The sequence below is a fragment of the Asterias rubens genome, chromosome 14 (assembly GCF_902459465.1).
Source record: "Asterias rubens chromosome 14, eAstRub1.3, whole genome shotgun sequence".
In the NCBI taxonomy this organism is placed as follows: Eukaryota; Metazoa; Echinodermata; class Asteroidea; order Forcipulatida; family Asteriidae; genus Asterias; species Asterias rubens.
In genome coordinates, this window is record NC_047075.1 from 2095420 (window position 1) to 2114157 (window position 18738).

General features: G+C 40.7%; 1 protein-coding gene across 5 annotated transcripts in view; it reads right to left on the reverse strand.

Annotated features, from left to right (window-relative positions):
• Positions 1-1033: 1033 nt before the first annotated feature.
• LOC117299307 overlaps positions 1034-18738 on the reverse strand; it is a 72043-nt gene continuing 54338 nt past the window's right edge. For 3 of the 5 annotated variants that reach the window (XM_033782810.1, XM_033782814.1, XM_033782815.1), the window contains 8 exons: positions 18323-18600; positions 10982-11167; positions 9762-9985; positions 9088-9238; positions 6944-7057; positions 5882-6039; positions 4860-5118; positions 1034-3004 (listed from right to left, as the gene is read on the reverse strand). In XM_033782810.1, the coding sequence (XP_033638701.1) occupies positions 2810-3004; positions 4860-5118; positions 5882-6039; positions 6944-7057; positions 9088-9238; positions 9762-9985; positions 10982-11167; positions 18323-18600 (1565 nt within the window). In that variant the 3' untranslated portion in view covers positions 1034-2809. The remainder of the gene's footprint in view (positions 3005-4859; positions 5119-5881; positions 6040-6943; positions 7058-9087; positions 9239-9761; positions 9986-10981; positions 11168-18322; positions 18601-18738) is intronic. The other 2 variants (XM_033782812.1, XM_033782811.1) reach the window with 2 other exon arrangements.

Genomic DNA, 18738 nt, shown 5'->3' on the forward strand with positions numbered 1-18738 from the left:
TAAATGCGCAAGAACTGAAGAGGCAAACAATAAATACCCTTATTAAATATACACAATATAAAAAAAAAAGCAAAAGTGGAGCACACACGTATTTGGTAAGTCACGAATCAGGGGACAGCTAGAAATGAGCGAGGGCGCTCTTGTCTGGCGCAGAACTGGAGCAATACGAGGGACTGAAATTGTGATGTAGATACCATGAAAGGAAATGACAGACATTTTGTAATCTTGGTGCCTGGGTCCCAATTCCCCAAAGCTTCTAAAGCGGAAAAATGTTGCCGAACGCTTTTTGTGCGGAACAAAAATGAACAGGATACCAGTCACAGGTAATACATATGACATGGTACTTCAGCTGGTAAAAGTTGCATGCCGGAGCACAACTCTGCCATTTTGTTTTCACTCCACGTAAACAAGTGCAACTCATACGGAGGCTGGCAGGAAAAAATTAGTCTGGTGCCAATTCCTTAAACAAAATAAAGAACTACCACATCCATTGAATGAGAAGGGAATCCGACTTAAAATTAACTGATTAATGGTTTTGCCAATGCAACTTCAGGACTGGCTTTCATAAAGCATTAAGATTCAACTTAAAATGAGTTGTCAATATTACCATAGTGATTTGTGATCGCCACATCACACTTTACTTAGCAACTACGAATGATTTGCATTTAAGGTCAATCTTAACTCGTATGTAACTAGCTGCCCCTTGACCCTAACCACTTTAAACCAGTTTAATGTAATCCACAAGTCATGCTTAACTAGCTAGTTTATGGTAACCTACCCAGTTTAGACAAGAACCTAGCAAATCTCTACAGATGTACATGTACAACTCACATTTTTAAGAATAACTCGACCTATTTATAACAATTTTTTTGTAAATGGTAGGTTGGTATTTTTTTCTTTATACACAGGATTAGGTTATAAGGTCCATATATATAAAATACTAAGTATAAATATTTTGGTAAGAATCAAAGACAGGCAATAATTTTTTTCAAGAGACCCCCATCCCCAAACCCCTCCTCCCTCCCACCCCATACCTTACTAGTTGTTGCTACATGTACATGTACTGTAAGCCTCTACAGAAATGTCTGTAATAATTTACCCACCCCCTCTCTCCCATTTCCGTTTGTCCAAAGACTTTACAAGTCTCCAGTGCGGTTCTCAAACACCCCAATTTCAAAAAGCTGCCAAGCAGAAAATTCTGCTTAGCAGATTTCTTTGCTAAGCCCAATTTCACAAAGTTTTTTTAGCAGAAAATACTAGCAAATTTCTTGGCTAAGCAAGAAATGACCAGGGGGACCACTAGCAGCAATGGTAAATGTATGGTATTCTGGCTTGTCACTTATTTTTGCAAGGCAAAAGTTTGTTGTGCTTAGCAAGTTTTTATGCTTACTGGCTTTACGAATATTGGGCCCTGGTTAGAACCCATTAATAAAGCATGTTATTCACTTAAGCTTAAAACGTGTTTATGCTTACCAGAATAAGGTAACCAGCTAAAACACCATGTCACATGTACAATATGTGACTGGTATCTTGCTTGTTTTTGCTTAGCAGAGTATTGTTAAGCATCATTCTCTGCTCAAACAACTCCATGGAAATTGGGCTTACATGTCTGTAGGCCTTCAGATGAATTTCAATCAAATCAACATCAGAACATCATTTCGTTGCTTCGCTTTTTTTTATTCATCAAGGTTTATCAATCCGTCATAAAGCACTTCAGACCAAAGGGTTGGAGTTAACGCAGCGGCCATCTTGGATTATTCAAGTGCGACTCAGTGAAATCCAGAATGAGGCTAAAAACGAAGAACAAAAAAGACTGGTGCTCATAAAGCCCTGGTTTTCTGATTGCGGTATTATGGTTTGGTTTCAGGGATCAGACGTTCGGATGCAGAGTACTCAATTCAGGAAACTATTTTCAAACAATTTTGTGCGAGATGAATTTGAGCAGATCGCTGAAGACAAGTTTGTAGATTTATGAACAGGTCAAGTACGTTGACCTCTGCACTTTGAACTCTGGAATACTCCATTAAATTTACATGGTAGGGGTGATCAATTGAATATTTTATACACCTTTACATACATCATTACATCATGTAGAATTTAAGCATGTCACATGTAAACTACATGTTTGTCATATGCTGATCAGTTATGTCAAATGACCGTCACTATTCGTCACATGGTTCTAGCATAACATTGAGCCCCTTGAATATTCCATGTTGAGCAAATGAACATCACATGTTAATCACATGTTCATCACATGTTCATCACATGTGTGTCATATGGTTTTAGTATGATAACCTTGATTGAGCACATGCCTGTTGCATGTTGAGAACATACTGAATGCATGTTGAGCAAATGCACAATGCATGCTGAGCACATGCACATCACATGTGGATCACATGCACATCACATGTTGATCACATGCATGTCGCATGGTTCTATCATGATAACCTCGTGCAAGTTTCTTAAGAGCACTCAGTGCAGGTTGAGCACATGCCCATCACATGTTGATCACATGCGTGCCATTAGGTTCAAGCATGACAACCATGTTACATGTTGAACACATGTTGAACACATCGCATGTTAAGCACATGCACATCACATGTTGAGCACATGTTGAGCACATGCACAGTACACTCGAACCTTAACCCTACCAAAGTTCACGGCATCATTATCACCGTTACAAGACCCGATCCATCCCATCTCCCCAAAACACGATTTCATCACTAAAGTGTGGCTCGTTCCAACCACCAGAGAAGCACACACACACACACACCAAAAAAAAAAAAAAAAAAAAATCCCAAATGCTCTTTTATTTAATTCCAGCCAAGAAAGTCGTATCCAAGTCTTGTATAAGCAACCGGATGAAGGACATTTCTTTGCGGGTATTCTCAAAGATAATTTGTGGGTTATCAGAGGCACAACGTAGACAGTTAGGTGCCATGACCATCGCTAGGTTATTGATGTCCATCTTGGTCTTGGAGACGTTCACTACCTGGCTGAAGATCTGCAAAGAAAAGGAAAAACAATAACTATATATTAGGTGTTTGTCCTTTGGAGCTCTTCCGTTTATATTTGATAATTAAACAACCCAAACCCTGAACATTAATTTGAGGTAGTAGGCCTAGATAATCTCCCTTAACCTAACGCAGAAGATAAAGAACAATAACTAGGCATCATAGGAGCTAAGAAGAGGAATAATAAACTTGGCATTAGAAAATAGGTGTTTTTTCTTTGAGTGAACACAAAGCTCTTAATCTGATGTTTTATGATTATACATCCCAAACTCTGAACCTAATTCTGATTTTAAGATATAGACTATCACCCTTAACGTATCACCTACTCTCTTACTATGCCCAAAACCCTAACGCTGATTGAACTCTAACCGCGACTCCAAATTAATCATATAATGCGCAAAATCCTTCAAATTGAAACCCAAGGCGATTTACCCATCAGTGAAAATAAACAAACTGACCTCATCTAAGGAAAGTAATGAAATATCACATGAAAAATTCTACAAAAATAATCGCAATACAGGAGAGCTACATGTATATTAAATCTAAACTTAGGTTCAACAAATTTTTAAAACAACCTGTTTTTTAGTGTGCCCTCTAAATCCGGGGATGTTCGAGGGCACATAAATTACAATAAAAATTCAATAAAAAAATACCAACTACAACAATACAATGAAGCCTGCAAAAATATATACAATGTGCCAAGTAATATGTACAGGTGCAGCATGAAATTTCACAAACAAATTTTCAATGACAGACCCTCACCCCTAACAAGGGGGAACAAAACAGCAAAATATAACATAGTAAAATATAGAATGAAAGAGTAAAACCTGGAAATGTACACAATAATTATCAAGATGCAAAAGCAGTACACAATCAGGGGGGGGGGGGATTTGAGAAAGACAAATGGTAAAAACTACAGATTTAGACACAATATGGACTGTTATTTTCTTAGACAAAGGACAAATCACTCAAAATACGGAAATCCACACAATCAGGGTCAAATTTCATGGCTCTGCTCACCACAGAATTCTGTTCTTAGGGCACCCTACATAATTAAAATGGGCAGTAAGCACAGAATTCCACGGTAAGCAGAATGAATTCACTGAATTCAAAACCCAATCCACATCCAAGGCTCCGGTCTGAGATGGGATTCAAACCAGGGTTCACAGAGGTGAAACGCAGGGAAAGAAACCAGGGAGCCAACCTGAATGCCCTGACAATGCAACAGCAGCAGCTGCAGCATTAACCACTAACTGCAGCAGCTCCAGCAGTTAGCAGCAGCAGCAGCATTAACCACTAACTGCAGCAGCTCCAGCAGTTAGCAGCAGCAGCAGCATTAACCACTAACTGCAGCAGCTCCAGCAATTAGCAGCAGCAGCAGCATTAACCACTAACTGCAGCAGCTCCAGCAGTTAGCAGCAGCAGCAGCATTAACCACTAACTGCAGCAGCTCCAGCAGTTAGCAGCAGCAGCAGCTGCACTAGGGCCCAATTTCATAGAGCTGCTAAGCACACAAATTTGCTTAGTATGAAATGTTTGCCTCAATAAAAAAAAGGATTACCAACCAAATTTCCACATGATTTTCAGGATAATCAAACGACAGCTGAATACCAGTAACAAGCAATCTGAAGAAATGAAAATTTGGTTGGTAATCCTGTTTTTATTAAGGAAGAAATTTCATGCTTAAGCAAAGTTTTGTGCTTAGCAGCTCTATGAAATTGGGCCCAGGTTACAGCAGGCTGCAGCAAATATAATCAGCTGCAGCAGGCTACAGCAGACTGCAGCAGTTAAAAGTAGCTGCAGCAGCTAGCCCCAGCTGCAGCAGCAGCAGCAGCAACAACTCACCTGCAAGAACTTGATGAAGTGACACAGCACCAGGCGGTTGAGATCAGGCAACTCCTCCACGATCCGTAGCGCCGCATCCGAATCGTTGCAGTTGCGCACACAGCGTTCGTAGAACTCCATGGGGATGAGCGGGTCGTAGAGGTCACGGTACCACAGCTTTAAGAGAGAGGCCGGGATGTTGGCATCGTTGCACTGAGGCATCACCCACTGGTCGCACTTGACCTTGAGGGCGTTCACCTCATCGATGTCACCAGGGACTCTGCAAAGTAGACAGAAAAATATTGAAATTTCTTGTCAATGGTTGTTTAAAAGACCAGACAGAGCTCGATCAATTTCATAGAGCTGATTAAGCAGGAAATATTGGTGAACAGTTTGCTGCTGAGCAGAAGAGAGCAGGATACCAGTCACAGATTGTACATGGTAATTTGACATTTCTTTTCAACAGTTGTTGTAAAGACTATCATACCATACAGAGATGGGTCTAATTTCATAGAGCTGCTTAAGCAGAAAGTATTGCTTACCAATTGTCTCATAAGCAGAAATGATCAGGATACCAGTTACAAATTGTACATTAGACATAATAGTTCGGCTGGTAACCTTATTCTGGTAAGCATAATTTTGTTGTGCTAAGCTACTTTTTGTGCTTAAGAAGCTCCAAGCAGGGCCCAATCGCAAAGACTTAAGTACACAAAAAGAAGCTAAGCACAACCAAATTTACGCTTACTAGAATAACGTTTCCAAAAACCACGTATCATGTACATTTAGTGACTGGTATCCTGCTTCTTTCTGCTAAGCAAACAACTGGTAAGCAGTATTTTCAGAAATTGGCCCCTGAACATTGAGCAGGGCAAAATTTCATACAGCTAAGCACAACACAATTTTGTTCGTATCCAACAAAATCATTGTATCCAATGAAATCACTGGTTCTGTAAAACCAATATCTGTCCTTAACCGTGCGGAAAAAGGCAGGGGACCAGTCTACAGGGCTTAGAGAAACATTCAACGCAAGAGGGCGCTCTCACCTGAATATTCCCTCCACCTTCTCCCCTTCGAGTCTCAAGACCTCCTCAGCGAGTACGACGGCGATCCAGGGAAGTTTCCGATCCGGAAACCTCTCTCTCTGCAGCTCCATCACGTCGTCTAGTGTGTTACCGAAGAGGGACGGATGAAAGACTGAGTCCTGATCGAAAATAAAAGTTGAGGTTTAAAAGGAAGACCACCTTTGGTTTTTGGAACTGTTTGATTGTTCTAATCCCATATAAATGTAGATGTACATTATACAATGGTCACGTCTTTTGAGATATCATGGAAAATCTGGAGCGAATAATGTCCAAGTAGGAAGAATGATCCCTGATAGAAATACACAATCTGAATAGCGTTACTGCAGTATCGCCTTAGGGAGCCCATAAGTAATTTATCAAAAAGCGTCTTACGATCGCCAAATAAAATATATAAAAACGTTGAAGTGTAAATTGGGGGGCTAATCATCCTTACTCGCAGCTAAGAGCTGAATTGCGAAGGACGCGGCTACAACGTGTTCGAGAAGCAGGCATGCAGGGCGCCTTTGGCTGTCAGCCACATCAACCCATTATGACCACGGAGCAAAGCCAAAAATCAAAAGTGTTTGATTTTTACCGAGGGAGGAAAACCGGATGGTCTGGAAAACCCTCCTGGCACAGCAGAGAGCCAACGCACAACTCAACTCACACAAGGCCGTGGCCGGGAATCGAACCGGGTTCACCTTGGTGAGAGGCGAGCGCTTTACACACAAGCGAACCGTGCCACCCATAGTGATTTTCCTCTTGGAGATTCCCTGGAACTGGTTGCCTGTAAATTGCCTAGTGTGCCATTGGGCCAATTTCACAAAGCTGTCAGTCAGAAAACACTGAAATTTCTTTTCTCAGCAAAAATTGAGTCGGGCACCAGTCCCAACAATGTAAACTTAACAAAATTTTGGCTGGTAACCTATTTCTGTTAAGCAATGATTCTCTGTGGTTAGCAAGGTTTTTTTTGCTTACAGGCTGAATGAAATTGACTTCAGATGAAGAGCAATAAGACAGAAGGAGAGCTGGAGATGGACTTACTTTGGCAAGATTAATTTCTTCCAGGGTGATTTTCTTGACACCCTTCCTGGCTCCTGTCTGGGCAATTCTCTCCAATTTCTTGTAGCAATGATCGGCGTACTGCCTCACTGGCACCTAAACACGAAAAATGGACAAAAATCAGCACTTGATGACTTCGAGCAAAACGAGTCGTTTGGCGATCCCAGGTCATTTGATTTTTTTGTGTACGATAATCTATGCTTTATTACTGTTAAAACCCCATGTTGATACCACCTTTGGTTCAAACGTTGTGAAAGAAGAAACACCAAGAGATGTGAGAGAATGAAACTGAGATAAAAGTGTTTCAAGTCGACACATTTTCTTTAAATAAGGGAATCAATGTGTGGTGAAGAGGTTTTCAACTAGTGGTTGAATCCCAACGAGGCCTGGTTCCTGTCTGAGGTATTTATGAATGCTAATTTTTAACCCCTTTTTGAAATCATTTAAGAAGATTAAAAATAAATAAGATATATTTTGGCATTTAAATTTCACCCCTGTAGCATATTTTGGCTTGTTTTGCCAAACTGATATTTCCGATAAACAACTCATTTAGCTTGATCCCGTCACAGATGTTGGCGTGTCATGGCGAGTGCAATTTCATTCCATTGTGAAGCCAAGGACTCTCGGAAAAGTGAACTCAATCACTGTACTAGCAAAGAACCCAATAAGCCTTTTTGAGGTATGGCGGACGTGATATGTACACGCGCGTCACACGCCGCGACTGATGCCACGCTCACCATGTTGGTGGTCATTAGGTTTAAGTGTAAACGCCGCGTCGCCTCAAATGCGCACTTCACTGAATAACATACGTTCTATTTCTATGGTCAATACGCACAAATTTACCACTACTTTACAGTGTTGTAGGATTGTGTCCGCCATACTTCAAAAAGGCTTATGGAGAGAAGACAAGGAAGGAAGTTTCAGTTTTAGACGTGGAAAGAAAACTCTGGCAAATTATTCCAGGGAAACACCACACAGTCAGGTAGGGACTAAGAACCCAACATAGTACCCCCAGTGGGATTCAAACCGGAGTCCTAGAGGTGGGAGGTGAGGAAAGATAACTCTACACCAACCTGACCACAATTTAAAGACTCTGGACACTGTTTGTAATTGTCAAAGACCAGTCTTCTCGCTTGGTGTATCTCAACATATGCACAAAATAACAAACCTGTGAAAATTGGAGCTCAATTGGTCGTCGAAGTTGCGAGGTAATAATGGAAGAAAAAACGCCCTTGTCACACGAAGTTGTGTGCTTTCAGATGCTTGATTTCGGGATCTCAAAATCTAATTCTGAGGTCTCGAAATCAAATTCGTGGAAAATTACTTCTTTCTTGAAAACTCAGTTACTTCAGAGGAAGCCGTTTCTAACAATGTTTTATATATACTATCAACAGCTCTCCATTGCTTGTTACCGAGTAAGTTTTTTATGCTAACAATTATTTTGAGTAATTACCAATAGTGTCCACTGCCTGTAAGTACATTTCACTACATAGTACAATGAGCACTTTTCTATTCCTCAAATGAAAATGAAAAAGGTCTCCAGCCAAAACATATGTGCAAATAAATACTAATAATAACAATAGTAGCTTCTTATACATGTATACTGCTCATATCTGTCACTCACTGCGGCTCAAGGCGCTTCAACATTCAGTATTCCCTGCATGGTATGTGGGACTACTGCATGGTATATGAGACATATACTCCTTTTACACACATGTAGAACCATGTAATGGTTTACAAGGTCTTGTGGTGCTACATTTGTACATGCAGCCAATCAAACCAGGAACGAGCCCCTTCATTTTTTTATAAGTGCACAGGGTTCTTTGACGTGATTTACACAAAACTCGGCACCAACAGCTTTACGTCCCATCCAAAGGACAAAGCATCGTGGTTAAGTGTCTTTCTTAAGGACACAAGTGTCGCGACAGGGACTCAAACCCACATTCTGCTGATCCAAAACACCAGAGTTGGATTTTGGTGCTCTCAACCGCTAGGCCAAAACACTTCCATGTAGGGGGTAGTGACAAAGCGCTACATAAGAATGCATTATTATTGTTATTGTCATTATTATTATTATTGTAAACGGAAACCTAATTGTTCGGTGTTAGGCCTGACTATAGACTCACAGTGCATTGGTATCTGTTTACCTGTCTGGTATCAAAGTCACCGTTGAGGTGTTTGTAGATGTAGCCCTCTAGGTAGGAGAAGAAACGAATGGAGGGAGGGAAGAAGTTAAGAAAGATGGCCATCAGCTCCCAACCGTGACGTAGACTATCGCTGTAACGACAAAATGGGAAATACCATAAGCTGGTGACAGTTATTCGTTATACCCAATGCAAATTTAACATCTATTATATCGTTGCGGTACACGCTGCCAAAACATTGGATTTGAACTGCCTCTAGCTACCGGGCAATCTCGGTAATCTAGTTGGTAAGACACCGCTCTAGAATTGCAAGGGTCGTGGGTTCGAATCCCACCCGAGTAATATGCCTGTGAAATTTGTTCACAGGACTCGGGTAAGTATTGAGTATAGAGTACGTACACATAGAGTGGGTAAAAACCAGTATTTTACATGTAAATAGCGGTTCAAAAAATCAACAAGATTAGCAACGTCTAGGCATGTTTACACAGAAATGAATGGTCTCTGAAGGGTTAATTAGGCAGCTACATCTACAGCTGATACCACGGTGAGATCGGCACAGCGCGATCGAGTACCACTGGGAACAAGGTTTAGGGTACGGGTGCAGTCAACTAAATAAGCATATTGGACTGAAAGGTAAAGACGACGCTTTGACTTACTCATAATAATTAGCAGTGGTCTGCCTGCATATCTGTATGTACATCTCATCCCTGACCCCTTCCACCGTCCAGCCCCTCCGGACCAGGTCAAGGGATACCGACTCAGTGGTCAGGTTCTTGATGATCCGATCGCCCATGTAGCACTGGATCAGCTTGAAGACTTCTATGGCTTCCTTCTTAACGATCTTGTCCCGCGTGAGAAGCATCGGCTTTCTGATCAGGTCCTAGAAGCAAGACAAAATTCAATAGAATGACAATAATAACAATAAAAATAATTAGGTTTATAATAATAATTAGGTTTATTTTCACACCTGAAGGGCGTCTCAAAGCACTTCCAACAATATAACCCCTCGTCACTCGGCCGTTAGTTTATTCCTTAAACCATCTCAGCTCCTTGGGGAGTATACAACCTGTGCAACAAACATGCGCTACTCACGCAAAAACCAAATCAAGGTGTGGGCTACAATTATTTTTTTCCAAAGGCCCTTGCCACCCATTCCTAGGGCTGAAACAGGGTTACCCCTTTTACAGTCCATACGGATGTAGGCTTGGGTATCATCAAAGGGTTTCACTTATTTCAAGAACTATTGAAGGCTCAAGGAGGCTTTGAGTAAAACATTGCGGGCAAGCTCAATTAAAGAAAGAAACCATCCTTTTCCTCTGGCAACTCACACCTGTTATCTCCATGTAATTCCTTTTCCAAACAGTGGACTTAACATTGGATCATGCACAAACCACTGGGGCTGCTGACTGCTCCAGGCAGATTTACAGCTCATCCATTTAATAGAATGACCCGATGTCATTTAATGTATACAGCAGTTCAGTTATGGAACAGTCTTCCAGAGGTTGTTAAACAGGGTGAGACATCAGAACAATTCAAAACCCGGTTAAAAACATACGTGTTTACTTTGTACAATAATTGTTGATTTCCTTTTACAGCGCATAGGGACCTCACGGTGATATATGCGCTATAAGAATGGTTTTATTATTATGTTATTATCATTAATACACAAACCACAATATTGAGAAGGATGTATAATTTCAGAATTTTTGTTGCCAAACTGCCAAACTCAACATTTTTGGTAATTGTCAAAGACCAGTATTCTCACTTGGCCCAAATTAGTTATGTGTAGCCCTCACCTTCAAGTGGCTGTTTGGCTTGGTGAGTTGGGTAATTTCTCATAACAAAAAAAATGAAAAAAATAAGTTTTAATAAGTACCTTCGTGAAGGACAGCATCTGTGACAGCGGAACCTTCTTCCTGAAGATGCCCTTCTTGTGTCGGTTGACGTTCTCCGCTGCGTAGTTCTCGAGATCACTCTCAGACGACGACGGCTTCTTGGACCGTCCCATTGTGATGAGGGAGGGGCTTGGCTTGATGGCTCCCGGGACCGTTCCATGCTTTTGCTGGGTACGAGTAAAAAATAATAAATTTGTGAATATTTCAGTTATTTCTACTTTGTTTTAATAGAAATAAGGGGAGAACTTTTAACATTTAAAAGCAAAATTTTTTTTTTTTTAAAACCTGTAAACTTTCATACATGTAGATCGTAAATAAGAGAGTAAATGATTTTAAAGGAGACGAGACCTCTTTACAAATGCGTTCTTCTGTAACAGCCCCTTTGATCCTGATGAATTTGCAAATCAGCCTGTTACAGTGGCCGCACTTTGCCGCACCTCAGCGGGCCGCAGCCTGGACTCTGCGATATTGCATGGCCCGACGCAGCCACTGATTAAAATATTTAAAGGTGTGGCCGCACTTTGCCGCACCTCAGCGGGCCGCAGCCTGGACTGTGCGATATTGCATGACCCGACGCAGCCACTGATTAAAATATTTAAAGGTGTGGCCGCACTTTGCCGCACCTCAGCGGGCCCGACGCAGCGCACTGATTAATTTGTTTGTTTTGGTCACCTCTAAGGTGGATAAAAAATTTAAAAAACAAATAATGAAAATAACCTGTGCATTTGTTGTAGATAATACCAATAGAACGATCAACTATACCATATGAACACCAACATAGATCTCTCCCAACACACACGTACAGATTCTCTGCTGAACCATGTTGGCAAATAGTTCAAGGAGAGAAAGAAAAGAAAACACCTTTCTCCTTAAATCTTTTAAGTGATTAGGGAAGGGCACCAGACTAGGCCAATATCTATAATCCGTGGAGTCCTGTTATCTCTGTCACTCTGCAGCCATCTTGGTTTTGGTTTATTACCCAATTCACAGGCTGAAACAAGGCCGTATCAAAATTTTCGATTTCTAGACAGTGAGGTGATTAATTAGGCTGAGCAGCTTAGTAATGTGATCCACAAGGTTGATGAGTACGGACATCGGAGCAACTGACCACCACCTGCACAGAACACTTAGAGTCAAAGAACTTCAATGAGTCACATGAGTAAGAGAGTAATGTTTGATAAACTCGTCAGACTCGGCAAGTAGTTGCATATCAGAAGACAAGATGTGAAAGGTGGTCCTACCAAAACTTGGCGTGGATGATATTGAGTCGTCTTGGTGCGAGTGACACTGAGTTATCCTGAGTTAGAGAGATCGAGTGTCCAAACTAGCAATTGAGAGTTCTTGAGTTGGGCCACTGAATTATCCCAATGAGATCCAAGACGGGTCGGTGAGTAAAGACAGGAGATGAGTGTGGCAGACCCACACTCCTTTCTTAGCGAGAAGTTGAACATCAGGCTAGTATCCAAGGTGTGGTCAAGCTGGGAAACTCAAAAGAGGTCGGGAATGTGCCAACGAGTTACCAGTGACACTCGCCCAGATTAAAACCACATATACATGTTACCACATGGTCCAGCCAAGCCAGTCAGAGTGTGACGTCAGTCATAGAGACTCAACAGTCCAAGCAGAGAAGCAGACCAAAACTGAAATTTCATCCTTTTCTTCTCCAGTGTGATAATTCCAGTTAGGATGCTTTCTGCACCTTAAACACCCAGCAGGGTGGATATGTGCGCATCACAAGTCTTTTTATTATTATTTATTTATTTCCCGACTTTACAATATAGATTCAGATTCAGAACACACAGCTGTCAGTTAAGCACATAGAATCCACCAGCATATAGGCAAGATGCACAACAACAGTTTGAGTCTACCCAACGATTAATGCTTGCAGAGCGAAAGCCCAGTCTAAAACTGAAATTTCTTAGTAACAAAAAGTTGGTGTGATGTCTCCAACTAATGCTTTCCAGACTAAACAACTCAGATTCAGAACTCCAAAGCTGTGAGTAAAGCACATAAAATCCTTCGCCAAGCAGGCAAAACGACACAGCAGCAGCAGTTAGCTTTGAGTCTACCCAACAATACTGTTTGCAGAGCGAAAATAAACTCTGCCCCGTCTAAAACTAAAATTTCTTCATTGTCTTCTCTACAAAAAGTTGATGCGATGTTTCCATTTATGATGCTTTGCCGACTTTACAACAGATTCAGATTCAGAACACACAGCTGTGACTTTACCACATATAATCCTCCCCCAGCAGGCAAGACGAAACGCAGCAGTTTTCCAATAATACTGTTTACGGAGCGAAAGCCCAGTCTAAAACTGAAATTTCTTTGTTGTCTTCTCTACAAAGAGTTGGTGTACTCCAGATACAGAACTCAAAGCCATGAGTAAAGCACATATAATCCAACCCGAGAAGGCAAGCCGACACATCAGCAGTTAGCTTTAAGTCTATCCCTCGATAGTTTGCAAGAGGGAAAGGAACTATGCCCAGATACACCCTGCCACGGATGTACGTATATACCCATCCTTACCGGCAAAATCTGACCGACGTCGCAACCTCACAGCACACCAGATAAGAACCTGAGCATGTAATCACATCATGAGTTCAGTCAATGCTGAATTTACAAAGCCGACCCTGCTACCGTTAATCGGCAGTTTCCTCTTGCTAAATGATCAAATAGCTGCATGCGGAATGACCAATCAATTCAAAACACTTATCAGAGTTTTTAAACTCACTCGTTAAGGATCCCAGAACATAGATTCTTCAGCACCAAATTTTGCTTAATAATGTTCTGCTAAGCAAAAATATGCAGAATACCAGTCACAGGTTGTACATGTGACATGGTTTCTATGGTAACCTTTTTCTGGTAAGCAGAATTTTGTAGTGCTTAGCTACTTTTCAATCCTTAAGCAGCTCCATGAAATTGGGCCCAGAGGAAAGCTCTTCCCCTGAACATCACAATTGTTCCATATGCCGACTCTTTCACTCAGACCTTTCTTTGCTCAACTTCCTCAACTCCCTGGGGCCAATTTCATAGAGCTGCTTAAGCAAAATTTGTGCTTAAGCACGAAAACAGCTCGCTTATTTTACACATGTTACTGGCCAAAATGTTATGCCATATACATTGATTATGACTGGTATTTAGCTGTTGTACACTTAGTAGCATAACAATTGAGTGGAGTCTTGGCCGATAATCTGATTTTACTAAGCAAGGATTTTTTTGCTTAAAGTCACCTGGAAGTGGTATTTTTTCAAAATAAAGCTTTTGTCACTAATATTATGTGTTTTGATGAGTGGAATGTGAATTAACAGTAATCTAAGGTTTTAAAAAATCAGTTCTTATGTTATTTACAAATTTAAGAGTAGACCCCCACCCGAGAGGGCGCTGTTCGTGACGTCAATCGAGGCAGACTTTGCCTGTAATGCATAGAGTAAACACAATTGCAAAGTACATGTACGGACCAAATCGTGAGTTTGTACGTTTCAAAATTTTTTGTTGTTGTTTTTTTCCGGCAATGCCGACCAGGTGTATTGCTGCTGAATGCAGAAAAACACTTTTTGAAATGTACCAACTCACGACTTGGACGTACATGTACTTTGCACCTGTGTTTACTACACGCATTGCAGGCAAAGTCTGCCTCGATTGACGTCACAAAAGGGGTAGGCGGAGTCAGCCCCCAAACAACTTTATATATGTTTTAAACATATAAATCGTGACAAACAATTACTAAAAAAAATTGTTTTATTGTTCGTAAGCATATACTCTTATGTTTGAAAGAAAAAAAATTATATTTCCAGATGACTTTAAGCAAAATTTTGTGCTTAAGCAGCTCTTTGAAATTGGGCCCTGGCGAGCATACAACCCCAAGCTGCTTAAATTGGCGCTAAGGGGTCAATCCAACACAATACTGTCAAAGTCCTTTCATTTTCCGATTAATACACCTGGGTTCGTAACAAAAAATGTTCCGCAAACCTCCAGTAAGACTAGACTGTATTTCTAGCGACAATGTTGTACGGAGCTAGTTTGCCGTGGTCTTTACAAACGATACACCATCAGTACAAAAATGTGCCGTAAACCTCCAGTAAGACTAGACTGTATTTCTAGCGACAATGTTGTAAGGAGCTAGTTTGCTGTGGTCTTTACAAACGATACGCCATCGTTACAAAAATGTGCCGTAAACCTACAGTTAGACTAGACTGTATTTCTAGCGACAATGTTGTAAGGAGCTAGTTTGCCGTGGTCTTTACAAACGATACACCATCAGTACAAAAATGTGTCGTAAACTTCCAGTAAGACTAGACTGTATTTCTAGCGACAAAGTTGTAAGGAGCTAGTTTGCCGTGGTCTTTAAAAACGATACGCCATCGTTACAAAAATGTGCCGTAAACCTACAGTTAGACTAGACTGTATTTCTAGCGACAATGTTGTAAGGAGCTAGTTTGCCGTGGTCTTTACAAACGATACACCATCAGTACAATAATGTGTCGTAAACTTCCAGTAAGACTAGACTGTATTTCTAGCGACAAAGTTGTAAGGAGCTAGTTTGCCGTGGTCTTTACAAACGATATGCCATCGTTACAAAAATGTGCCGTAAACCTACAGTTAGACTAGACTGTATTTCTAGCGACAATGTTGTAAGGAGCTAGTTTGCCGTGGTCTTTACAAACGATACGCCATCGTTACAAAAATGTGCCGTAAACCTACAGTTAGACTAGACTGTATTTCTAGCGACAATGTTGTAAGGAGCTAGTTTGCCGTGGTCTTTACAAACGATACGCAATCGTTACCAAAAAGTGCTGTAAACCTACAGTTAGACTAGACTGTATTTATACATGTAGCAGCAACGTCACAAGGACATTGCTGTGGTTCAGACGTGTATACAATCTGTCACAAGCATTTCCATAGCTACATTAATCTAATTCATGAGCTCCTTTAAAACTGTCTCCCTCATCAAGCGTCTCCCTTGACGACTCATGGTCAACGCAAAGAAGAGATGAGGAAGGGGTTAGACGATGGCCAGGAGAGATGGGGTGGAGAGGGGGGCTTCCCTTGAGGAGGAAGGAAGCACTGGCATGGTCAAGATAAGACATGAAGATGATGGACAGAGGTAATAAACAGGGACACACAGTGAGGTTTTGTTGGGCTGGATGGTTTTTGTTGAGCTGCCAAGGTTTAATACCTCGTCATTGGGGAGACTTCGTGCAACAATCATATACTCTTGACAACACCAGAACTTGAGTCTGCTTAAGAAATGTAGCCCAGCGCAACAACCAGAGACCACCATGCCCCATACCCACCATAAAAGCACAAACTCCACAACCAATCAAACGTTCCTCGTTTGTTCAACACCGAATACGTCCACAGAAGTAAATTTGCACTTCGAGTGCTGGCCCAGAAACACAGTTTTATATTACAACGATTGTCAGACGTGTTTAGTAGTTGCGCCAGAAACAGTGAAGGCCAAGCTATAATAACCGAAGGCCGGAAATTGCAATAGAGGAAAGAGCAATTTGAGAGAGTACTTCCTGCATTAGAGAAGGCTTAACCTGATGGGCCATCCACAAAAAAAATTGTTTCTCAGCTGTCATGAAACAGATTTTCTTGTTTCTTTTTCTACATTTTCTTTTTCTACATTCATTTCTAATCCCTAACAAATGTAAATTTTAATCACACAGATGTTTGGACAAGGCTAAGCTTCTGCGCTCTAGCGCACAATTTCATAGAGCTGCTAAGCAGCACATATTTGTGCTTAGCATCAATAAGCAGGAAACCAGTCAGAAACTGTGAGCTGCTTAAGCACATGCTGCATGTAGGAGACCACAAACAATGTTTCTCTACTAGTAACTTTTGACATTGGAAGTTGTTAATCTTTCCCTGGTGCTAATCAGTGGGGGGGTAAGTTTAGAAAAATTAACGAGGAACAAAATGTTAAAGGGTCATACATTTAGACTGTCCTTCTTTTACAGGAGGTGGTTTGCCTATGGCACTGGACAAGTTTGTTAATAATTGTCAGAGACCAAAACTCTCACTTGGTGTTTCCAAACAAGTGCATAATAACAAACCTGTGAAGATTTTGACTCAATTTGTCTTAGAAATTGCAAGAAAATAATGGGGAAAAAAAACACCCTCCTTGCACAAATGTGTGTGCTTTCATATAATCGAGAAAGGCTTCAAGCCTAAAGAATTTCTCAACTTCAAATATTTTAGTGAGAAGTTACATGTACCCCTTTAAAAAAAAAAAACTATGTTACTCCAGAGGGAGCCGTTTCTCACAATTTGTATAAATACTATCAACAGCTCTTCATTGCTTGTTTCCAGGTAAGTTTTTGTGGTTATTTATATTTTGAGTAATTACCAAACGGGCCCAGTGCCTTAATGGTAAACAAATTTTGTCACAGCACAAAAACTAGTTTCAGAATTTAGGAAGTGCAGCATGGTTTTCAGACGCTCAACAAAAACACTGTATTTCTGCAAGAGATTGTTCTGTTTAGCTTGAGCACAAATAATACAGAAGTTAGAAACAATAAAAAGCCAAACTTACCGGAAAATGCTTCACACAAAAAACGGAGAAGTAGAATATTTTTCAGAATTCTTTTTAAATAGGTAGAAAAGACTAGTGGAAGGTGGGTGTTTACGGCAGAGGGGATTTTGGCAGCACGTTTTTTATTAGTTTCCCTCCCCCCACAAAAAAAGAAAACAAACAAAAACAATAGCTCATTCCTGCAGCTGTTAATTTGGGGGGTTTGCAAAGCAGTAAAAAATTAGGAAAACAAAAACATTTTTGAAGTGTTCAATTTTTGAAGTGCTCTATACCCGTTGTTTGACGACAGTTTTGTGTCCTCACTTTATCCACCAAAAATTGTTTTGATAAGTAATACCAAAATATTCTTTCTGATAATGCAATTTTTTGTCTGGAATCTTATAAACAAAATTATTTGCACCCTTTTCTCTTCAGGTATCGGCTCGGACAACATAATCGCAAAAACAAAACAAGTTTAAAAAAATTAGATCCCTTGAAAAAGGATTGCAAAAACTTTTTTTTTCAGCAACTTTTTTTCTTCAGGTATTTTTCAACATAACTGCAAAACGAACAAGCTTAATATATCTCTTGAAAAAAGTTAGCAAAAACTGGAGGCAAGGGAGGGTAATTTTTTTTTCCAACCAAAACAAAATAAAAGAAGTAGCAAACCAAAAATTATGCAATTTTATGCTATTCACAATTCGTCTCCTCCCTTTTATTAATTATGCGCAAACCAAAAATATGCAAATGCTATTCACACTTCGTCTTCCACACTCTGATTAATTATGCATGCGGGATGACCCACCTTCCACTCGTCAGAGGGGGGTTTAACCAATCCAATTACCAGTGATGAGGGGCGTTGGTCCTGCACTGATATGCTGCGTTCAAGCGAGGGGAGTCCCTGCGTTGTTCCGTTGTCTTGCTTCTTTCCCCGCCGTAGTGACTCATGGACCGTCTCGTTCTGATCCTCGGGGCTGTCTTCGAGAGGCTGGCTGCTCGGGGAATCGTTGGAGGCTTCCTCCGTCTTGCTGTCGTCTTCGATGATGAGTGCATCCTGGGAAACTTTATGGTCTTCATCGTTATCTATAACAAGATGAGGTGAAACATATTCGTTTGAATAATTTTTAGCTTTACATAACAAAAACTTAATAATTATAGAAAAACAAGTAAACTGAAACTCACATAAAAACAAACACCCAATACCAAACAAACAAAAAAACA